The sequence below is a fragment of the Gymnoscopelus microlampas genome, assembly GCF_963454915.1.
Source record: "Gymnoscopelus microlampas genome assembly, chromosome: 9".
In the NCBI taxonomy this organism is placed as follows: Eukaryota; Metazoa; Chordata; class Actinopteri; order Myctophiformes; family Myctophidae; genus Gymnoscopelus; species Gymnoscopelus microlampas.
In genome coordinates, this window is record NC_139946.1 from 30,138,411 (window position 1) to 30,158,763 (window position 20,353).

At 40.7% G+C, this 20,353-nt stretch overlaps 1 protein-coding gene across 1 annotated transcript in view; it reads left to right on the top strand.

Annotated features, from left to right (window-relative positions):
* The window catches only part of rhpn1 (rhophilin, Rho GTPase binding protein 1), a 31,533-nt gene extending 19,119 nt beyond the window's left edge, over positions 1-12,414 (top strand). Inside the window, exons 6-16 of the mRNA XM_084066892.1 lie at positions 1,196-1,273; positions 1,723-1,847; positions 2,464-2,630; positions 3,390-3,577; positions 3,816-3,972; positions 4,184-4,315; positions 5,257-5,451; positions 6,199-6,275; positions 6,392-6,538; positions 6,979-7,131; positions 9,904-12,414. Coding sequence (XP_083923018.1) covers positions 1,196-1,273; positions 1,723-1,847; positions 2,464-2,630; positions 3,390-3,577; positions 3,816-3,972; positions 4,184-4,315; positions 5,257-5,451; positions 6,199-6,275; positions 6,392-6,538; positions 6,979-7,131; positions 9,904-10,116 — 1,632 coding nt within the window. The 3' untranslated portion in view covers positions 10,117-12,414. The remainder of the gene's footprint in view (positions 1-1,195; positions 1,274-1,722; positions 1,848-2,463; positions 2,631-3,389; positions 3,578-3,815; positions 3,973-4,183; positions 4,316-5,256; positions 5,452-6,198; positions 6,276-6,391; positions 6,539-6,978; positions 7,132-9,903) is intronic.
* Positions 12,415-20,353: the final 7,939 nt, after the last annotated feature.

Genomic DNA, 20,353 nt, shown 5'->3' on the forward strand with positions numbered 1-20,353 from the left:
AACGGTTTCCCACGGCTTTGTCAAATTGCTGACTGATCATTGAAGCACGACACGGGTGACAGGTCAGGACAGCCCCATCAAATAATGACTCGATTCTTCATGTGTTGCGTGTCTCTGCGTGTTAGGAGTTGGATGTCAGATTACTGAAAGGACTAGAGTAGGATGTCAGATTACTGACTGAAAGGATTTAGAGGATAATTCAAGCGCTCCTCAACTTGATTAAACCTTAAAAACACGGTTCTTACAGGTGCTGGATATCTTTGAATATGCATGAACTTTGTGTAAAGTAAAGGATTATTTCTGATTCTGATGATATATAAATCAAGTTTTTCCCCAGGGACTATTTTCGGCTAGTTAATCAACCTAGTTGTGTAACTTGCAGTTACAATGTTGTGTGTTGGATTACATATCTCATTCAAATCTCTGCAAGTAGATTTTTCATACTGTACTGATTGAATTGAATGGAATTCAATGAATTACCTCGAAGTACATAAAAGGGAAAGTGCCCCCTTTACCTAAGAATCTTTCTTTTGCTTGCCGGTAATGTTTCTTGACTGATGCTTGCCGTGCCCTTGGACAAGGGAATCGTAATGACGCCTGTCACAATTATTACATAATCGCCTAATCGCAATTATTACATAATCGCCTAATCGCAATTATTTGAGACAATCGCAATTATTTTTGCATAATCGTTTGAAAAATATAGCAGAAATAGCTGATATACAAGCTTACAATGCGTGATGCGTTGTAAGCTTGTAGATCGGCTATTTCTGCTATTTTGAAAATTATTAAATATGTCAGTATTTTCTTTGTATATTTTAAGCTTATGAAGGAAAGCTTATAAAGAAGCTTATAAAGGAAAACATTTTTTTTTGTTTTTATTCATCATGCTCCAATGTTCAATGCAAAAACACAATTAAATCGGTAATCGCAATTATTTGAGTGACAATTAATCGTCATCTTAAATTTGTAATCGTGACAGCCCTACTGACCTCTATAATATTTGGAGAAAATACCATTGGCTTCATTATTGGGTTGCTGATTGTTTGTCTAAGAGGAAATATGCTCCTTTATACAGTTAAAAGTATTGCCCTATCTTTAAAAAATAAAAGCCAGCCATTTGTCACAAACGTCCCGATCAGTGGGCAAACAGTGAAAGGATGTGCATCACTTTGACGTCCTGTCTCCTCTGCAGGATTTCATCTGCGAGCACTACGGAGAGGACGGCTCTCTCTACGACAAGGAGATCAAAGAACTGATGGAGCTCAGACAGGTGAGGGCTAACAAACGCACATCGACACATTAAATATTTATCTGGTTCAGCGTTTGCTACAGTGGGGCACTGGAGTGTGATAACAATGAAAGCATGATAAAATAGGCTGTGGATAACACATATTGGGATCTTGTGTGAAAACAAACAACGGCAGACTTACTGGCAGACAGCTAGTACTACTGACAACTGCTGTTTTTTGAGAGGTAAGGTGACACACAGACATGCCACAGTATACACACAAAGTTAGTGGCGGTGTAAATGGCAAACAATCAGTAACAACCGATGTTTTTCAAAACTAATTTGCAAGTGTCAGCAAACTCAGCATCCTTAGTCTGTGTATTTCCACGTTGCTTCTCATCTATAACTCGATATAATGATATCAGTCGGAAGCCTGTTGTTGTTGTGCTGTATAAATGTTCATGTTCTATTGTTGCTGTTGTTGTGTTCAGGCCATGCGGACTCCCAGTCGTAACCAGGCTGGTCTAGAGCTGTTGATAGAATACTACAACCAGCTGTTTTACCTGGACCAGCGCTTCTTCCCCCCACACCGGAACCTGGGAGTGCACTTCCACTGGTCAGACACATGCACACGCACACACACACACACACACACACACACGCACGCACACACACAGACACGCAGACACACATACGCGCGCACGCACACACACGCACACAGACACATAGACATGCACACACTCGCCTAAAGATCCATTCTGAATGCAGCATGTGCATCTTTTTACTTATTTCATTGGCATTCATTTAACTATGATGACACTCAGGATGTAAGTATAATCAACCTGGTTATACATTGGACTTTTTCTGACTTACATTTTTTTTTCTTATAAAGCAAACCTGAATATGTTGAATATTTCCACACTTGAAGCTATTCAAGCTATTCAAGTGTTGATCAGAAGGATAGCAAAATAGCTGAAGATTTTATACAAATGACTACACCCTTTCACCGCCATTTATAATAATTTAAAATAAATTATTATAAATCCATACTGAATAATATTCAGTATGGTGTTAATTTCCACTCCTGTAGCTATTCAAGAATGCATAATTTATGCACATACTCAAAGTGTTGATCAGGAGATGATAACAAAATGCAGATGACGACCCACCAGTGCCCCTCAGTTGCACGCACAGATTACAATGATGACCTCCACGTGTGCCCCTCTCCTCAGGTATGACTCCCTGACTGGCGTGCCATCGTGCCAGCGTGCCTTGGCCTTCGAGAAGGGCAGCGTGCTGTTCAACATCGGCGCTCTGTACACGCAGATCGGAGCGCGGCAGGACCGCTCTGCCACCGCCGGCATCGACCGGGCAATAGACGCCTTTCAGAGAGCTGCAGGTACCTTTTTTATAAGCCTGATTTTATAAGTGTGAGCTAGTAGATCGGCTATTTTCCGCAAGCGCACAACAGCGTACATGCAGTGCAACTGCATCTATTTGCATATCGTCGCTGTCGGGTGGAAACCTCATCATGTCCAAAACTGTTACTTTTCAGGATTCAAATTCAAAAGTAGCAAAAGTAGCTGATCTACAAGCTCGAAACGCTTCACTTCTGTCCGCGTTTTGAGCTTGTGGATCTGCTACTTTTGAGGCTTTTGTGTGACGCTGTAGTGCATACTGTACATGGGCAACTGGCTTCCCGGGGGCCACATGCGGCCCCCACCTTCACTTAATGCGGCCCGCAGGTTAATATCGGAATACTGATATATTATTGATTTCAGCTGTTCCAATTCCCAACATGCAAACATGACCCACTTTAATTACTTCAGTCTATATTAGTAGCTTAATGACTAGTATTAAACTTTTATTGTCTTTTTTTGTGTTCAATGTATTTGTATTTAAGTTCATAAAGTTAACATAAGAATAACCCAATGCATTTGAAATTGAATACAAAATGTATATTTTTGTTATTTGTGTGTGACATTTCTGTACAGTATATGCAATGTGGCCCTCTGGAGTGAGTGTGTCAAAGTTGCCCACCCCTGCTGTAGTGTGATCAAGTACGGCGTTCATTTACGAACAAACACAAAAAGTTGGAATATGGAGATATATGTGTGTGTGTGTGTGTGTGTGTGTGTGTGTGTGTGTGTGTGTGCAGGTGCGTTCAATTACCTGAAGGAGAACTTCTCCAACGCTCCCAGTCTAGACATGAGTGGTCCTTCCCTCTGCATGCTGGTGCGGTTGATGATCGCCCAGGTGCAGGAGTGTGTGTTTGAGCGCGCCACACTCACCGCGCAGGGCAAACCTTTCACCTCGCAGCTCTGCCTAGCGCAAGAGGCGGCTCGGGTGAGCACAGTGCACACACACACACACACACACACACACACGCGCACACGCACACGCACGCCCACACACACACACACACACACACACACACACACACACACACACACACACACACACACACACACACACACTCACACTCACACTCACACACGTTGGATATGTGATATTGTCTGACACATTATGTCAGTGTGAAGGAATATCATATGATATTGCTGGTGTGTGTTGGTGTCTTCTTCAGGTATCAGATGTGTACTCCTTGGTGCAACAGACTATGTCCCAGCCGCTGGTGAAGGACTACGTACCGTTCTCCTGGGCCTCCATGGTCCAGGTAAAATCTGAACACTTCCGTGCCCTGTCCCACTACTACGCTGCCATCGCACTCTGTGACAACAAAGGTGAGTACATGCACAGAGTTTGTCTGCATAAAAATAAACCTAAATGTCACAGGGATGCAGGAATGGGTGGGAGCGACTGGAAGGAAAAGTTATGGCGTGTTACTGAATAATATTGTGTCAATGTACGTAGCTACATTTTTTGGGCATGTGTAGAAACAAAGTAGATCTTTTGCTAAATAAAAAAAAAACAATTGTGTGTGTTGCTGTGTAGATTGTGGTGAGGAGGAGGAAGAGGACTGTGACGAAGAGGCCCAGAAGGCCTTTCTGCAGTTCCACGTCAATGTTCCTGCAGGACCGCCACTCTGCACTGTCCTACGAGATCCAGAGGCCAGACGAAGACTAGGTCAATACACGCACACACACACTCACACATAGCGTTCATTTGTAACTAAATTAAAACGCACTTTACGCTCTTAGTTTTAACCATGAACCCTAGCCTATTCTGGGCATGTTGTAAGAAGAGAACATTCAGAGAAGATCTGCAAATATTTGGTGTAGAGGGAAAAAAAGAGGGGGGCCAAGTATAGATCCCTGGGGGACCCCGGTCAAACAAAGTATATAGGGAATAGCTGTTGAAGTAGTTAAAATGGTACTGGGACATTTTTGAGAGTGGACCATCCACTTCACTTCAGTGTCTCTGTTGAAACAGTATCAGGTCATGTGCAGGAACAAGAGGAAGGCGGGATTCAAACAGGCCAGCACAGGCATGTGTGATTTAAAAGACACCCGGTTGTGATTCCTCTCCACCCCACTAGTTTAATAGAAAATGTATTGAAATTGGCATTGAGAGAGCAGTAATGATTATCACCACCTGCATTACTGATTACTAACAAACATCCAATGACATTAACCTCATTTAGATTTTCAATCAAATAAAAGAAAAGATGAAAACAGATTACATATTGTTATGTATTTGTTGAGGTAATGGTCAGTATTATCGTCTTCCGTCTCATACATTGCAAACATACATTATATCGATGAATGCCTAAAGAAAACGTTGTAAATAGCTGTTTCTCATCATTTTAACAACTTTGACATCGACGGGCACAACACTGAGCCATTTGTGTTGTTGCATCAGACTAGGACAAAAAATATATATCCAGCCCAGAGCACATGCTCTGATCCAGCCATTCCCTCTATAAATGTACACCACATTGTTACATAAGAACATGTTGAGAATATCAGGCCCACGCCTGACATTGTCATTAAGTGTCAAAACAGAGATATTTAAGATGGCTAATGGTAGATCATGTTTCTGTGTAATGTGTGTGTGCACGTGTGCAGGTAAAGCTCACTTGCGGCGTGCTGTGATACGTCACGAGGAGGCCATGCGTGTCCACAGCCTGTGTAAGATCCTACGGAAGATGGATATTTTGCAGGACGTGCTGTCCCTGACGCACAGACGCTCTCTGGACAAGTACTCTGAGCTGGACAGAGAGGACGACTTTGATGAGATCGCAGATGCGCCAGAAATCCAGTGTGAGTGTCCTGTGTAGAGCGTGTTCTGAATAGACATGTTGATGGTACTCATCTAGAAGCTCAAAACGCACTGCATTGCGATGCGGTGAAAGATTGTAGATCGGCTCTTGTCTGCAAGTGACACGGTCATATGAGTATGTCAAAGTAGTTCTGAATATCATCACGTTCTCTAGTCTACACATCCTTGATCACACAATTCAGCACTGTACCTCCATGTTATTCATGTCTTAATTTACACAAACAGCGGCCAAATAAATAAACGAACAGAATATTAAAAGGAAGTTATGCGGAGAACATTACGTTGTTCAAGGATACACTGCAAAAAAATATATATAATTATATATTTTTTTTATTATAACTATATCATGTTGAGGAGCTTGATGTTAAAGCTGCTATCCGTAAGATTTATGTTCTACCCAGGGTTGAACCTGGGTGTCTGTCGTGAGTGCCAAAATTTCTACTGCTGAGCCAAGATGAAAAGCCCTTTTGGACATCATTACATTTTGAGCTTCATACTTCATACCTTCACACCTCTTTTCAACCAGTAGTGGTCCTACCTGAGCACAGGATCTAAATATCTCAAAGTGCAGGGAGATCTCCTCGAACAACTGCATATGTACTAGTTATATTATATAAACATACTCACTCATATTCACTAATAAAGTTATGGATTGCAGCTTTAATGGGACAGAACATGTATGACTCCATGCTAAAACAGTAAGTGATCACGTTGTCTCCTGTTGACAGCTCAAACCCAGCAGAAACCAGACATCACATCGCCCAACTTCTCCACCGTCCAAGTCACTGACATCTTCCAAAGACTGGTGAGAGACACTGCTTCAAACATTTAGTCCAATATTGTGATGGTGAATTCTGATGCATGTGAATGCAGCTCTCTCCATAGCGAAGATAAGGATGGCGTTCTCTCCTTCTGTCGCAGGGTCCTCTGTCTGTGTTTTGTGCACGGGCGAGGTGGGGCCCGGTTCGTGATATTTGCCTCCAGAGACGGGACGGCGGCCTGGGCCTCACGCTCAGAGGAGATTCTCCTGTTCTGGTGGCAGGGGTGGTGCCTGGAGGCTGTGCCGCGGTGAGAGAGAACCCTCTCCACTTATATACAGCTTAACATCCTAATGCTTCCTTTTTGCACACACACACACACACACACACACACACGCACGCACACACGCGTACAAACATGCAAGCGTACAAACACAATGGAGTAATGGAGTAGCCCTACCTACCTACATCAAGAGTGGGTGAATGTAACAGACTAGTCCTGCCTGAAGCTCATAAGCCTAATACTGTATCTCTCCTGGCCAGGGGAATTTCCCCTTTAGTTGAGCAGTAGGTGTTTGGTTTTCGACGCAGGAGGCCAGGGTTCAAATCCAGGGTGCTGCACGCACACACACACACACACACACACATACCGTGCAAACATACAGACGTGCATACGTACAGACTCGATAGACAGGACAGAAAATAAAAACACAAAATGTAATTATATCTTTTCTGAATATGTCTGTTTAGGAGGCAGGGCTGAGGGAAGGAGACTACATCGTGGCAGTGGACGGTCAGGACTGTAAGTGGGCTAAACATGCAGAGGTGGTCCAAATACTGAAGAGCTGCAGTGACAGAGGAGTGCAGCTAGGTGTCGTCACACTGCACTCACATGACATACAGGTAACAATATACTGTTTTTTTTTTTTTTTTTTTTAACGTTCTTTTCATTGAATTTCATTTTTAGCGGCGCTAGCCGCTCTATACCTTTAGGTATAGAGCGGATCCTGCTCTATACCTGACTTTGTCCGTGTTCACCTTCAACGTTCTGATTGGTCAGACCCGTCAACGTTCTGATTGGTCAGACCCGTCAATACCTAAAGGTCTTTATCTAAAGGTCCATACCTAAAGGTATAGAGCGGATCCTGCTCTATAGGTATAGAACACATATCGATGACATAATGTATCAAAGGCGCCGCTACCTTCACACAGGGTGTGATTTTTTAACATACTCACAGGTCATATAGTCATCACTGAAGAAAAAAAACAACAAAGTATCTCAAAGCAGTCAAGAAAAAAGATAAATTGAATAAGGTATAAACAACAGCAAAAACTAAACAAACAAACAACACACACAAAGAAAACAACAGAAAACAAAACAAATACACAATGTAAAATCTCCAATAAAATGTATATAGAAAACAGTCCATGGTCCATAAACGCCACATTGAGTTAAGCATAGGCATGGTCATTGAAAGCAATTATACATGTCAGTGAGGTGATAAGCAGGTATACACCAAGGGTTTATTACATAACAGACTGGCTACTGCCATACATGCAGGTTACAGACTCATTCGGGTTTCGTTGGGGGCTCAAGCGCAAGATTGTCAATGTGCGATAGAAAAGGCTGCCACGCTTTATAGAATTTTGAGATAGAGCCACACAATGTGTATTTAATTTTCTCAAATTTTAAAAAGTACAGTACTGTATATCACAAATCCAGCGGGAATGGGAGGGTGGATATGTTTTCTTCCACTGGGTCAGAATAAGGCATCTCGCCAACAGTCACAAAAGCAAGAGAGCAGAGAAATGGTCTCAGGAAGAACGCCAAAGAGATCTATGGGCAACTGTAACTACAAAATATTGTCAAATAAAGATGACCAATAAGAATGTAAGGAAGGACAGGTCCAATCATATGAAAAAGATTAGCTGGAGCCTGCCTGGTGGCATCTATCGCACGTTGGGTCAACATCAGTATAAATCCTGGCTAACCTGACCTAACCAATATACTGTTGATTTAACTCTTAGAGTATATGGTTCCATTTGTACACTGTTACAGTTACAAATGGATCAAACCTAACCTACTGCATTTACTTCCTCTCTAAGTTACATTTCTAATTATGGCAACTGGTATTAATATGGTTCACCGTGTCTGATCTTGTGCTACTAGAGCAATACTACACAAGATGAGAGCGAGTGCTAAACCGTGAGATATTGGCACTTGTGTGCTGCGTTTGTAGATCAACACACAACTGCCAATATCGAACAGTGACCTCGATTGTATCATTTTATACCACAGTTTCATTATCAATATTTATGATTGGATGTCAAGACAATGATGATGCAAGCTAATTAAATAACGTTTGTTTAGTAGTAGCTTCATTCCTTTCCTTTTCTAGAGCATACTGGTCCTTATTTGTAAGAGTAGTCAGGGGATATTAAAAAAGTCTTGGAATAAATTCCTTACCAAAAAAAATCTTCACCAATGTGTTTGTAAAGGTGTCTAGTAACACATCTCACAAAGACTGATATGCAGTATCCCTAGGAGAATTTTTGACAGCTCCTTAAAGTTGGGGTACCCACCATAACCTTGGTTAAAAAAAATCCCCCCAAAAAAACAACAAAATTTAATTCTGTTTTAAGTAGCATGTGAGGTGTCAAACTAGGGTGTTTTTATGATTCTGAATCCATTGCAATCATTTGTTTATCACCAAAACCACTCCTTGGGCTAAAAATGGCCCAATCTCAATGGGCTTTTTACACAAAAAGTATACACGGCTATGGCCGTTTTTAACCCAAGGAGGAGTGGTTTTGGTGCAAAACAAATGATTGCAATGGATTTAGAATCATAAAAACACCCTAGTTTGACCCCTCACATGCTACTTAAAACAGAATTAAATTTAGATTTTTTTTTTATTTTTTTTTAACCAAGGTTATGGTGGGTACCCCAACTTTAAGGAGCTGTCAAACAAGCAAGGACGTTCATGAAAAATTAAAAAAAAAAGCCGAAGGGATCCGCCATGTTCCAGGGGGGTCCCCGGGGGTCCCAACACTCACAGGGGGTCCACGGACCACCAGGGGGTCCGCGGACCACCAAGTTAAAAATAAATATAAACATTTTTTCACATTTTTTTTTTTTTAACTTTTGGACAGTTCTATCCCACCATTTTGGTACCCCAAAATAAGCGCGCCCTCACAGCTCTACAGCCCCGCGCGCGGCTGGGGTCTCGGGGGGCTACATTTTAAAATATAGCCATCAGATTGAACAACGTCGTTTAAATATTCACCCCTTACCAAACTGTTGCTTTTTATCAGTCTGTGGTTCATAGCAGGTGCTACAGGTATAATAAGGTAAAATGATACATTTATATGTGAGTTCTGTTATTGGGAGATATTCGGCACTCATTAGAATGCTTGTGAGCCAACCGAAATGCCTTGTAATGTTGGTCACCACCGAATTGAAGCTTATTGGTTGCACATGATGCAAGTTTTAGAGAGAGAGCACCACCTACAGTAAATGCCTAAAATATGTACTGTAACATTGAAGCACGATAGTAACGATAGTGTGTGTGTGTGTGTGTGTGTGTGTGTGTGTGTGTGTGTGTGTGTGTGTGTGTGTGTGTGTGTGTGTGTGTGTGTGTGTGTGTGTGTGTGTGTGTGTGTGTGTGTGGACAGGTGGACAGGAGGTCAGTGATGCTCTCACACAGTGGTGACAAAGAGAACACTCGGCAACACATGCTGGCCGCCGGAGCCAAGGGACAAAGCTCCGCCTCGCTGCTCAACTGGAACCGGAAGAAGAACCGGGAAGGGGGCGGGGTCACCAAGAGACTAGGAAGCACTTTCAGCTTGTCCTTTGGAACCATCCGAGACACCGAGTCAATGTACTGACCTGACGCACGATGGGTCACCTCGCAGAGGAAGCACTCAGGGAAAGGATTTAGAGAGTCCACGCTGAACAAGACTATGGAATACAATGGACCATGGGTGGCTTTGCATTTGACCAAACACGCTTGTTTTCAAGGCAGTGGAAAAAGGGATATTTATGTCTTAAGTTTTGGATTCTTCCTTGATTTATTGTCTAATCAAGGTGCCCATCTTTTTTTTTTTTGTCCCTGCCTGATGATCCTACAAATGCAAGCCAAATACAACACCCGCCACAGATTCAACCATCAACAACATGATGGCAGATGTGTGCCTATAATTTTTCAGGGATTACTGAAAGCGCCATTTTCTAACATTTCTATACAAAAAGTAGCTACTTAAAATGTGACATGGAGCTAGAACCTTAATGACTGGCTTACAACAAAATTGGTCCAAAGGAGGTAGTCTCGCATTAGTCAGTCGATTTGATAGATATCTAACATCTGGTGCGCGACTATCGAAAAGTGCTAAAGGATTGCCCCCCTAAGGCCAAAAATAGACATGAATTGACCAACCACGGACCAACCTCTGACTTCCGTTACAGCCCAGCCAAAAAGATGCTTCCCTGGACTTGTTCTCAGTCAAAATCCAGACACGCTGACTTGTGATTCAGAACCTCCATCGCTGGAATTGATTATGTAAGAGAGCGGGTCTTTCAACCTACAGGAAGCTGTTCAGAATTTTCAGATGCAAACTCTTCTCTTGGACATTGAAGATGGCGTTACTCAAAACACTGTACACTACTAGACTATGACGTTCAGCTTTAACCACTTAAGCCCCATTTTTTTTTAAACCTACAAGCTCACAGCACATCACATCGTGACACATTGTGAGCTTGTAGTTCTGCTATTTATGAAAGAATGCCTATAAATAACACCCAAAATAAGGACACCAGGTTGAAAGTGGTTATGGTAGCCAGTCATACAGTCTCCTGAGAGAGGAGGATCAAAAAGGTGTGCCTGAATCTCTGAGCAAGATGCCACGTATGATCCTAACTTTTTTGTTTTGTTTCCTGAATTAAAGAGAATGCTAAAGAGTAACACATTACTCTCACTCTGAGAGTAATGTGTCTCACTCCCAGTTGTAATCTTGACTTCACCCACTGGTGCTTGTGTGGTTCCTGGCTGTATGCAATAGGAACTGATGGCAGAAAGCTAAAATAACATATGTGTTCACCCTTCAATTGTATACAGTATACAAATATTGCGTAATTTTTCATGAGCCAGTACTAATCGTACCCTTAATCCATTACGGTCTCTGTGGCTCATTCTATGAATTTTGGATTATTGATGTCATGGCCACGTGCAACAGTTACTTGCTTACGTATAATGATATCATTATATAACTGACAAATAACAAATAATGTTGGATTCCGTCCTCAAATTCAGTATTTTGGGTGTGACCTTGTTTTCTTTATGTGTGTCACCTGTTTGAGATGAGACTACCCGCAAGGCACAGTTGTTTGATATGTTTTTTGGTTTATTTTAGTTTTAGTTTTTGTATTTTCTACTCGTGTTGTGTAGTTTTCTACTTGCTAATGCACTGTGACTTATCGAGAATCGATTCTCTTGAATGATGTTGGCGTTCAGTGACAATGGCGAAAAATGTAACATTCAACACTCGCAATTAAACGTTTTGTGTCTTCATAACAAAATGTGTTAGTGAGGGGCCGTGGGAAAGCCTAGCCTAATTCATACTTTGTCGTATGACAAAGTTGTTTACCAAAAATAACTGATCCGTAACTATGAAGTTATTTTCAGCTAACAGCACTAGTCGTACGATGAAGTATGAATTAGGCTTGAAAATGATGACAATGTTGCATTGTTCTTTACAGTTTTGTATTGTCATGATGTCTGCCATGGTTCTGATAGTTCTCAGAGAATGGGAGAGGTTAAGTCCTGCCACTCTTTTTATTAGCTCAGAGTGGGAAATGTATTTTAGGCTGTTGTCCAGCAAAAGAAAAAAGGTTGTTTCTAGCTAACATTGTCTAACCTTTATTGTCTTTGTAAGATTTTGATACAGCTAGAATTATTAAATTGTAGCATATTCTACTCTTGTTTGGACCAAGTCAAAAATAATGCCATGTGTATTGAAATTACATTTTGTTCTGGAAATTTGTATAACTTGTTGTGCCATGGTGGACCGTGTTTTTTTTAAGTCACTACTTTTTTTTTTCACTGCAAGTGATTAAGTGAATGTACTTTTTGTTAATTGTGTTACTGAAAGATATGATGAGGTGATAAAGTATTTTTTCTCTTCCTTGTACTTTTCTCATCTCCAATTGTATCCCTTATTTCTGAAAGTTTGACCATCTCTGATTACTCTTCATCAGGGATTGTACACATTACTTGTTTCCCCACAAAAACAAAAGAAAAAAAAGAACTAGAAAAGTACGCTCCTCTGAGCGCAGGTCTTCGTCAGGCCTGGCTTGTCTACTGCCAAGCTTTGGAAGGCATTTATAATGGTATATGAGAAATCTGACTGAAATATCACTGCATGAAAAGAGGCATTAATGGGCAACTTTGGGCAATTGCAGTTGCTTAGTAAACTCGCAGTTTGCTTGTGTTTTTGTACGTCATTGGAAATTTACAGTTGAAAATGTTTACTGTGGAATTTGTCTATATACATTTGGAAATCAGTGATTTACCATTCCTCTGCCAGACAAAGACCCAGCAGGAGACTGGCCATTTCCTTTGACATCCAAATTCACTCTTTGTTTAAAGAGGGGGTCTCACTCTCCCTCTCCCTCTCTCCATTGCCAAAGCAAAAATGGAACAAAACAAAAATATAATTGTCTCGAGAGAGTATCTTTTCCACCCCGTCCGTCCGTCCGTGTGTCCGTGTGTGTCCGTCCGTCTGTGACCAGCTAATCTCTGGCACCGTTGTCTTGATCGCAGCGAAACTGTGCACACACACTCCCTGGATGCTAATTCAGAACCTTTCTCATGGGCCTTTTATAGCGCCACCAGGAGGCCGATTTGTGCAAAACATATTTTTTGACAGTACTCCTACACATTTTGTCCAAAAATCACGCAAATTGGTACACAGTATCTCTATAGTCATTAAATTAAACGGGTCTTTCAGATTTCTCATATTCCATCCTGATTGGCTAAAAATGTCTTCCAAAGTTTGCAGGAGTGCTCCGTTTTGAACAAAATGCCTCAAATCATGAACACAGCATGCAATTTCCGTGAAATTTTGCACACTCATTCCCATTAGGCCGAGGAAGAACTACCATTGAAAATTTTCAAATCAGCCTCATGGTGGCGCTATAACAGGCCGACTCGTGTTTTTACCTATAATTGCACCGATCTGTTGGTGGCGCTATAACAGGCCGACTCGTGTTTTTACCTATAATTGCACCGATCTGTGTAAAACTTTGTATGCACACTCCCTAGAGGTCAAGGAAAAACCTTTGCCCTGCATTTTTCACATCTGCCTTTTATAGCGCCACCAGGAGGCTAATGTGTAAAACACATTATTTTACACTACTCCTTCCAATTTTATCCAAATTTCACGCAAATCGGTACACATGATCTCTATAGTCATGTGATCACGACGGATGTGTTTGATTTTTCATATTCCGTACTGATTGGCTAAGATTGACATCTAAAGTTTGCATTATTACCTTGTTTTGAACAAAATTCCGCAAATCATGAACGCACCGTCCAATTGCGCTCAAACTTTGCACGCACATTCACACTATGTTGAGGAACAAATGCCACCCTTTTAACATTGGCCTGTTATAGCACCACCAGCAGGTCTAATTTAGCAAAACCAATGTTTTTAACAAAATGCCTAAAATCATGAATGCAGTGTCCAATTATTGTGCAAGGCCTAAGAACAAATGGCACCCTTTTCACATTGGCCTATTATAGCGTCACCAGGAGGCCACAATAGCTTACCTGACCTGGCGGAGACCTGTGCTCCGAGGAGCACTTTTTCTAGTTTTCAATATTTTTGTTAAGGGCTTAAAAGAGGGCTTAATTTGTTAAAAGTTCAGAGATTTATAATGGAGGCGGATGGAAGGTTTTGGGACCTCAAAAAAACACTTTCACCTAGAAACTCCATTCACAGTTCAAAAAATCCACCTTACTGTGGACATGCATGCTTTCTTTGAAATCATTTGTAGTTTTGGAGATATTTAACTTTAAGCGCCCCATGCATTGTTAATGCGGCAATGGACATTTAAAGGCAGGCTTACAACTACATACTTACGCCTAGTAACCTCATTCATACTTTAAAATGTTCATCCTAATATGGACATTTTTGCCTGAAAAGGGATCTTTGAAATGTTTCATTGTTTTAGAATAGTACTCCTTTAAAAGTTCAGAGATTTATAATGGAGGTCGATGGAAGATTTTGGGACCTCAAAAAAACACGTTCACCTAGAAACTCCATTCACAGTTCAAAAAATCCACCTTACTGTGGACATGCATGCTTGAGATTTAAAAAAAAAAATCATTTGTAGTTTTGGAGATATTTAACTTTAAGCGCCCCATGTATTGTCGATGCAGCAATGGACATTTAAAGGCAGGCCTACAACTACATACTTACGCCTAGTAACCTCATTCATACTTTAAAATGTTCATCTTACTGTGGACATGTTTGCCTGAAAAGGAATCTTTGAAATGTTGCATAGTTTTAGAATTGTACTCCTTTAAAAGTTCAGAGATTTAGAATGGAGGCGGATGGAAGGTTTTGGGACCTTAAAAAACACTTTCACCTAGAAACTCCATTCACAGTTCAAAAATTCCACCTTACTGTGGACATGCATGCTTGAGAAACTTTTTTTTTTAAATCATTTGTAGTTTGGAGATATTTAACTTTAAGCGCCCCATGTATTGTCGATGCGGCAATGGACATTTAAAGGCAGGCCTACAACTACATACTTACGCCTAGTAACCTCATTCATACTTTAAAATGTTCATCTTACTGTGGACATGTTTGCCTGAAAAGGAATCTTTGAAATGTTGCATAGTTTTAGAACTGTACTCCTTTAAAAGTTCAGAGATTTATAATGGAGGCGGATGGAAGGTTTTGGGACCTCAAAAAAACACTTTCACCTAGAAACTCCATTCACAGTACAAAAAATCACCCTTACTGTGGACATGCATCCTTGAGATGTTTTACTTTGAAATGATTTGTAGTTTTTGAAATATTTAACTTTAAGCGCCCAATACATTGTCAATGGCAATGGATATTTAAAGGGAAGAGGGTACAAACTTTGCCAGCCTAAGTTATCATAAGAAGTCAAAACCTCTGTGGTGCAGTGGTTTAGATACAGGACTTGCATCCAGAAGGTTACCGGTTCAAATCCAACAAGGACAGGTTTCCAACCAATGCCTGAATCTTGCACCTTTATCTGATCTTTGAACTGAAGACCGTGCAAGAGACCATAGAAAGTATATACCATGGTGGAGCAGTGGTTAAGATTCAGGCCTTGCATACTGAAGGTCCTGAGTTCAAATCCCGCATGGACATCTTTCTAACTTTTACCTGGGGCTTTTACCTTTATATAATCTTTCAGTAAATTCCACATAAGTCAACAGAACAGGTACGGACCTCTGTGGTGTAGTGGTTTAGAAACAGGACTTGCAACCAGAAGGTTCCCGGTTCAAATCCAAATAGCGAGCCTTTTTTTTTCTTTCCCAAGACTCAAGACCCAAAAGAGTCTTGAGTCGAACAAATTACTCCCGCGGAGACATCAAATTTCTCTTTTGGGCTTTGAGTCCCAAGACTCAAGGCCAAAAAGAGAAATTTGATGTCTCCGTGGGAGTAATTTGTTCGACTCAAGAACCAAAAGAAGGTGAACTGCAAAATGTCATATATAGAATAGAAACCCCATTCAAACTTTAAAATGTTCATCCTAATATGGACATTTTTGCCTGAAAAGGAATCTTTGAAATGTTTCATTGTTTTAGAATAGTACTCCTTTAAAAGTTCAGAGATTTATAATGGAGGTCGATGGAAGGTTTTGGGACCTTAAAAAACACTTTCACCTAGAAACTCCATTCACAGTTAAAAAATTCCACCTTACTGTGGACATGCATGCTTGAGAAACTTTTTTTAAAAATAATTTGTAGTTTTGGAGATATTTAACTTTAAGCGCTCCATGTATTGTCGATGCGGCAATGGACATTTAAAGGCAGGCCTACAACTACATACTTACGCCTAGTAACCTCATTCATACTTTAAAATGTTCATCTTACTGTGGACATGTTTGCCTGAAAAGGAATCTTTGAAATGTTGCATAGTTTTAGAACTGTACTCCTTTAAAAGTTCAGAGATTTATAATGGAGGCGGATGGAAGGTTTTGGGACCTCAAAAAAACACTTTCACCTAGAAACTCCATTCACAGTACAAAAAATCACCCTTACTGTGGACATGCATCCTTGAGATGTTTTACTTTGAAATGATTTGTAGTTTTTGAAATATTTAACTTTAAGCGCCCAATACATTGTCAATGGCAATGGATATTTAAAGGGAAGAGGGTACAAACTTTGCCAGCCTAAGTTATCATAAGAAGTCAAAACCTCTGTGGTGCAGTGGTTTAGATACAGGACTTGCAACCAGAAGGTTACCGGTCCAAATCCAACAAGGACAGGTTTCCAACCAATACCTGAATCTTGCACCTTTATCTGATCTTTGAACTGAAGAGCGTGCAAGAGACCATAGAAAGTACATACCATGGTGGAGCAGTGGTTAAGATTCAGGCCTTGCATACTGAAGGTCCTGAGTTCGAATCCCGCATGGACATCTTTCTAACTTTTACCTGGGGCTTTTACCTTTATATAATCTTTCAGTAAATTCCACATAAGTCAACAGAACAGGTACGGACCTCTGTGGTGTAGTGGTTTAGAAACAGGACTTGCAACCAGAAGGTTCCCGGTTCAAATCCAAATAGCGAGCCTTTTTTTTTCTTTCCCAAGACTCAAGACCCAAAAGAGTCTTGAGTCGAACAAATTACTCCCGCGGAGACATCAAATTTCTCTTTTGGGCTTTGAGTCCCAAGACTCAAGGCCAAAAAGAGAAATTTGATGTCTCCGTGGGAGTAATTTGTTCGACTCAAGAACCAAAAGAAGGTGAACTGCAAAATGTCATATATAGAATAGAAACCCCATTCAAACTTTAAAATGTTCATCCTAATATGGACATTTTTGCCTGAAAAGGAATCTTTGAAATGTTTCATTGTTTTAGAATAGTACTCCTTTAAAAGTTCAGAGATTTATAATGGAGGTCGATGGAAGGTTTTGGGACCTTAAAAAACACTTTCACCTAGAAACTCCATTCACAGTTAAAAAATTCCACCTTACTGTGGACATGCATGCTTGAGAAACTTTTTTTTAAAATAATTTGTAGTTTTGGAGATATTTAACTTTAAGCGCCCCATGTATTGTCGATGCGGCAATGGACATTTAAAGGCAGGCCTACAACTACATACTTACGCCTAGTAACCTCATTCATACTTTAAAATGTTCATCTTACTGTGGACATGTTTGCCTGAAAAGGAATCTTTGAAATGTTGCATAGTTTTAGAACTGTACTCCTTTAAAAGTTCAGAGATTTATAATGGAGGCGGATGGAAGGTTTTGGGACCTCAAAAAAACACTTTCACCTAGAAACTCCATTCACAGTACAAAAAATCACCCTTACTGTGGACATGCATCCTTGAGATGTTTTACTTTGAAATGATTTGTAGTTTTTGAAATATTTAACTTTAAGCGCCCAATACATTGTCAATGGCAATGGATATTTAAAGGGAAGAGGGTACAAACTTTGCCAGCCTAAGTTATCATAAGAAGTCAAAACCTCTGTGGTGCAGTGGTTTAGATACAGGACTTGCAACCAGAAGGTTACCGGTCCAAATCCAACAAGGACAGGTTTCCAACCAATACCTGAATCTTGCACCTTTATCTGATCTTTGAACTGAAGAGCGTGCAAGAGACCATAGAAAGTACATACCATGGTGGAGCAGTGGTTAAGATTCAGGCCTTGCATACTGAAGGTCCTGAGTTCAAATCCCGCATGGACATCTTTCTAACTTTTACCTGGGGCTTTTACCTTTATATAATCTTTCAGTAAATTCCACGCAAGTCAACAGAACAGGTACGGACCTCTGTGGTGTAGTGGTTTAGAAACAGGACTTGCAACCAGAAGGTTCCCGGTTCAAATACAAATAGCGAGCCTTTTTTTTTCTTTCCCAAGACTCAAGACCCAAAAGAGTCTTGAGTCGAACAAATTACTCCCGCGGAGACATCAAATTTCTCTTTTGGGCTTTGAGTCCCAAGACTCAAGGCCAAAAAGAGAAATTTGATGTCTCCGCGGGAGTAATTTGTTCGACTCAAGACCCAAAAGAAGGTGAACTGCAAAATGTCATATATAGAATAGAAACCCCATTCAAACTTTAAAATGTTCATCCTAATATGGACATTTTTGCCTGAAAAGGGATCTTTGAAATGTTTCATTGTTTTAGAATAGTACTCCTTTAAAAGTTCAGAGATTTATAATGGAGGTCGATGGAAGATTTTGGGACCTCAAAAAAACACGTTCACCTAGAAACTCCATTCACAGTTCAAAAAATCGCACCCTGTGTGAAGGAAGCGGTGCCTTTGATGAGTGGCCTCCTGGTGGCGCTATAATAGGGCGGGGCGGGGCTTCAGCAATCAATGCTCGTCCCTATTGGTGGTGTAGGTCCACATACCAAATTTGGACTTGCTGGCATGCGAACTGGAGTTATAGCTGTGTGAAGCGCTGTTTAAAGCCAGTGGCCTCCTGGTGGCGCTATAATAGGGTGGGGCGGGGCTTCAGCAATCAATGCTCGTCCCTATTGGTGGTGTAAGTCCACATACCAAATTTGGACTTGCTGGCATGCTGCGAACTGGAGTTATAGCTGTTTAAAGCCCGTGCTCAAACGGACATAACGGACAAACGGACAAACGGACAAACGGACAAACGGACAAACGGACATACGGACGGACATAGTCAAGTGTAGAGCGGCTGGCACCGCTAAAAATCCAGCTTACTGTAGACATGCATGCTTGAGATTTTTTTTTTTTAATCATTTGTAGTTTTGGAGATATTTAACTTTAAGCGCCCCATGTATTGTCAATGCGGCAATGGACATTTAAAGGCAGGCCTACAACTACATACTTACGCCTAGTAACCTCATTCATACTTTAAAATGTTCATCTTACTGTGGAAATGTTTGCCTGAAAAGAGATCTTTGAAATGTTGCATAGTTTTAGAATTGTACTCCTTTAAAAGTTCAGAGATTTAGAATGGAGGCGGATGGAAGGTTTTGGGACCTTAAAAAACACTTTCACCTAGAAACTCCATTCACAGTTAAAAAATTCCACCTTACTGTGGACATGCATGCTTGAGAAACTTTTTTTAAAAATCATTTGTAGTTTTGGAGATATTTAACTTTAAGCGCCCCATGTATTGTCGATGCGGCAATGGACATTTAAAGGCAGGCCTACAACTACATACTTACGCCTAGTAACCTCATTCATACTTTAAAATGTTCATCTTACTGTGGACATGTTTGCCTGAAAAGGAATCTTTGAAATGTTGCATAGTTTTAGAACTGTACTCCTTTAAAAGTTCAGAGATTTATAATGGAGGCGGATGGAAGGTTTTGGGACCTCAAAAAAACACTTTCACCTAGAAACTTCATTCACAGTACAAAAAATCACCCTTACTGTGGACATGCATCCTTGAGATGTTTTACTTTGAAATGATTTGTAGTTTTTGAAATATTTAACTTTAAGCGCCCAATACATTGTCAATGGCAATGGATATTTAAAGGGAAGAGGGTACAAACTTTGCCAGCCTAAGTTATCATAAGAAGTCAAAACCTCTGTGGTGCAGTGGTTTAGATACAGGACTTGCATCCAGAAGGTTACCGGTTCAAATCCAACAAGGACAGGTTTCCAACCAATGCCTGAATCTTGCACCTTTATCTGATCTTTGAACTGAAGACCGTGCAAGAGACCATAGAAAGTATATACCATGGTGGAGCAGTGGTTAAGATTCAGGCCTTGCATACTGAAGGTCCTGAGTTCAAATCCCGCATGGACATCTTTCTAACTTTTACCTGGGGCTTTTACCTTTATATAATCTTTCAGTAAATTCCACATAAGTCAACAGAACAGGTACGGACCTCTGTGGTGTAGTGGTTTAGAAACAGGACTTGCAACCA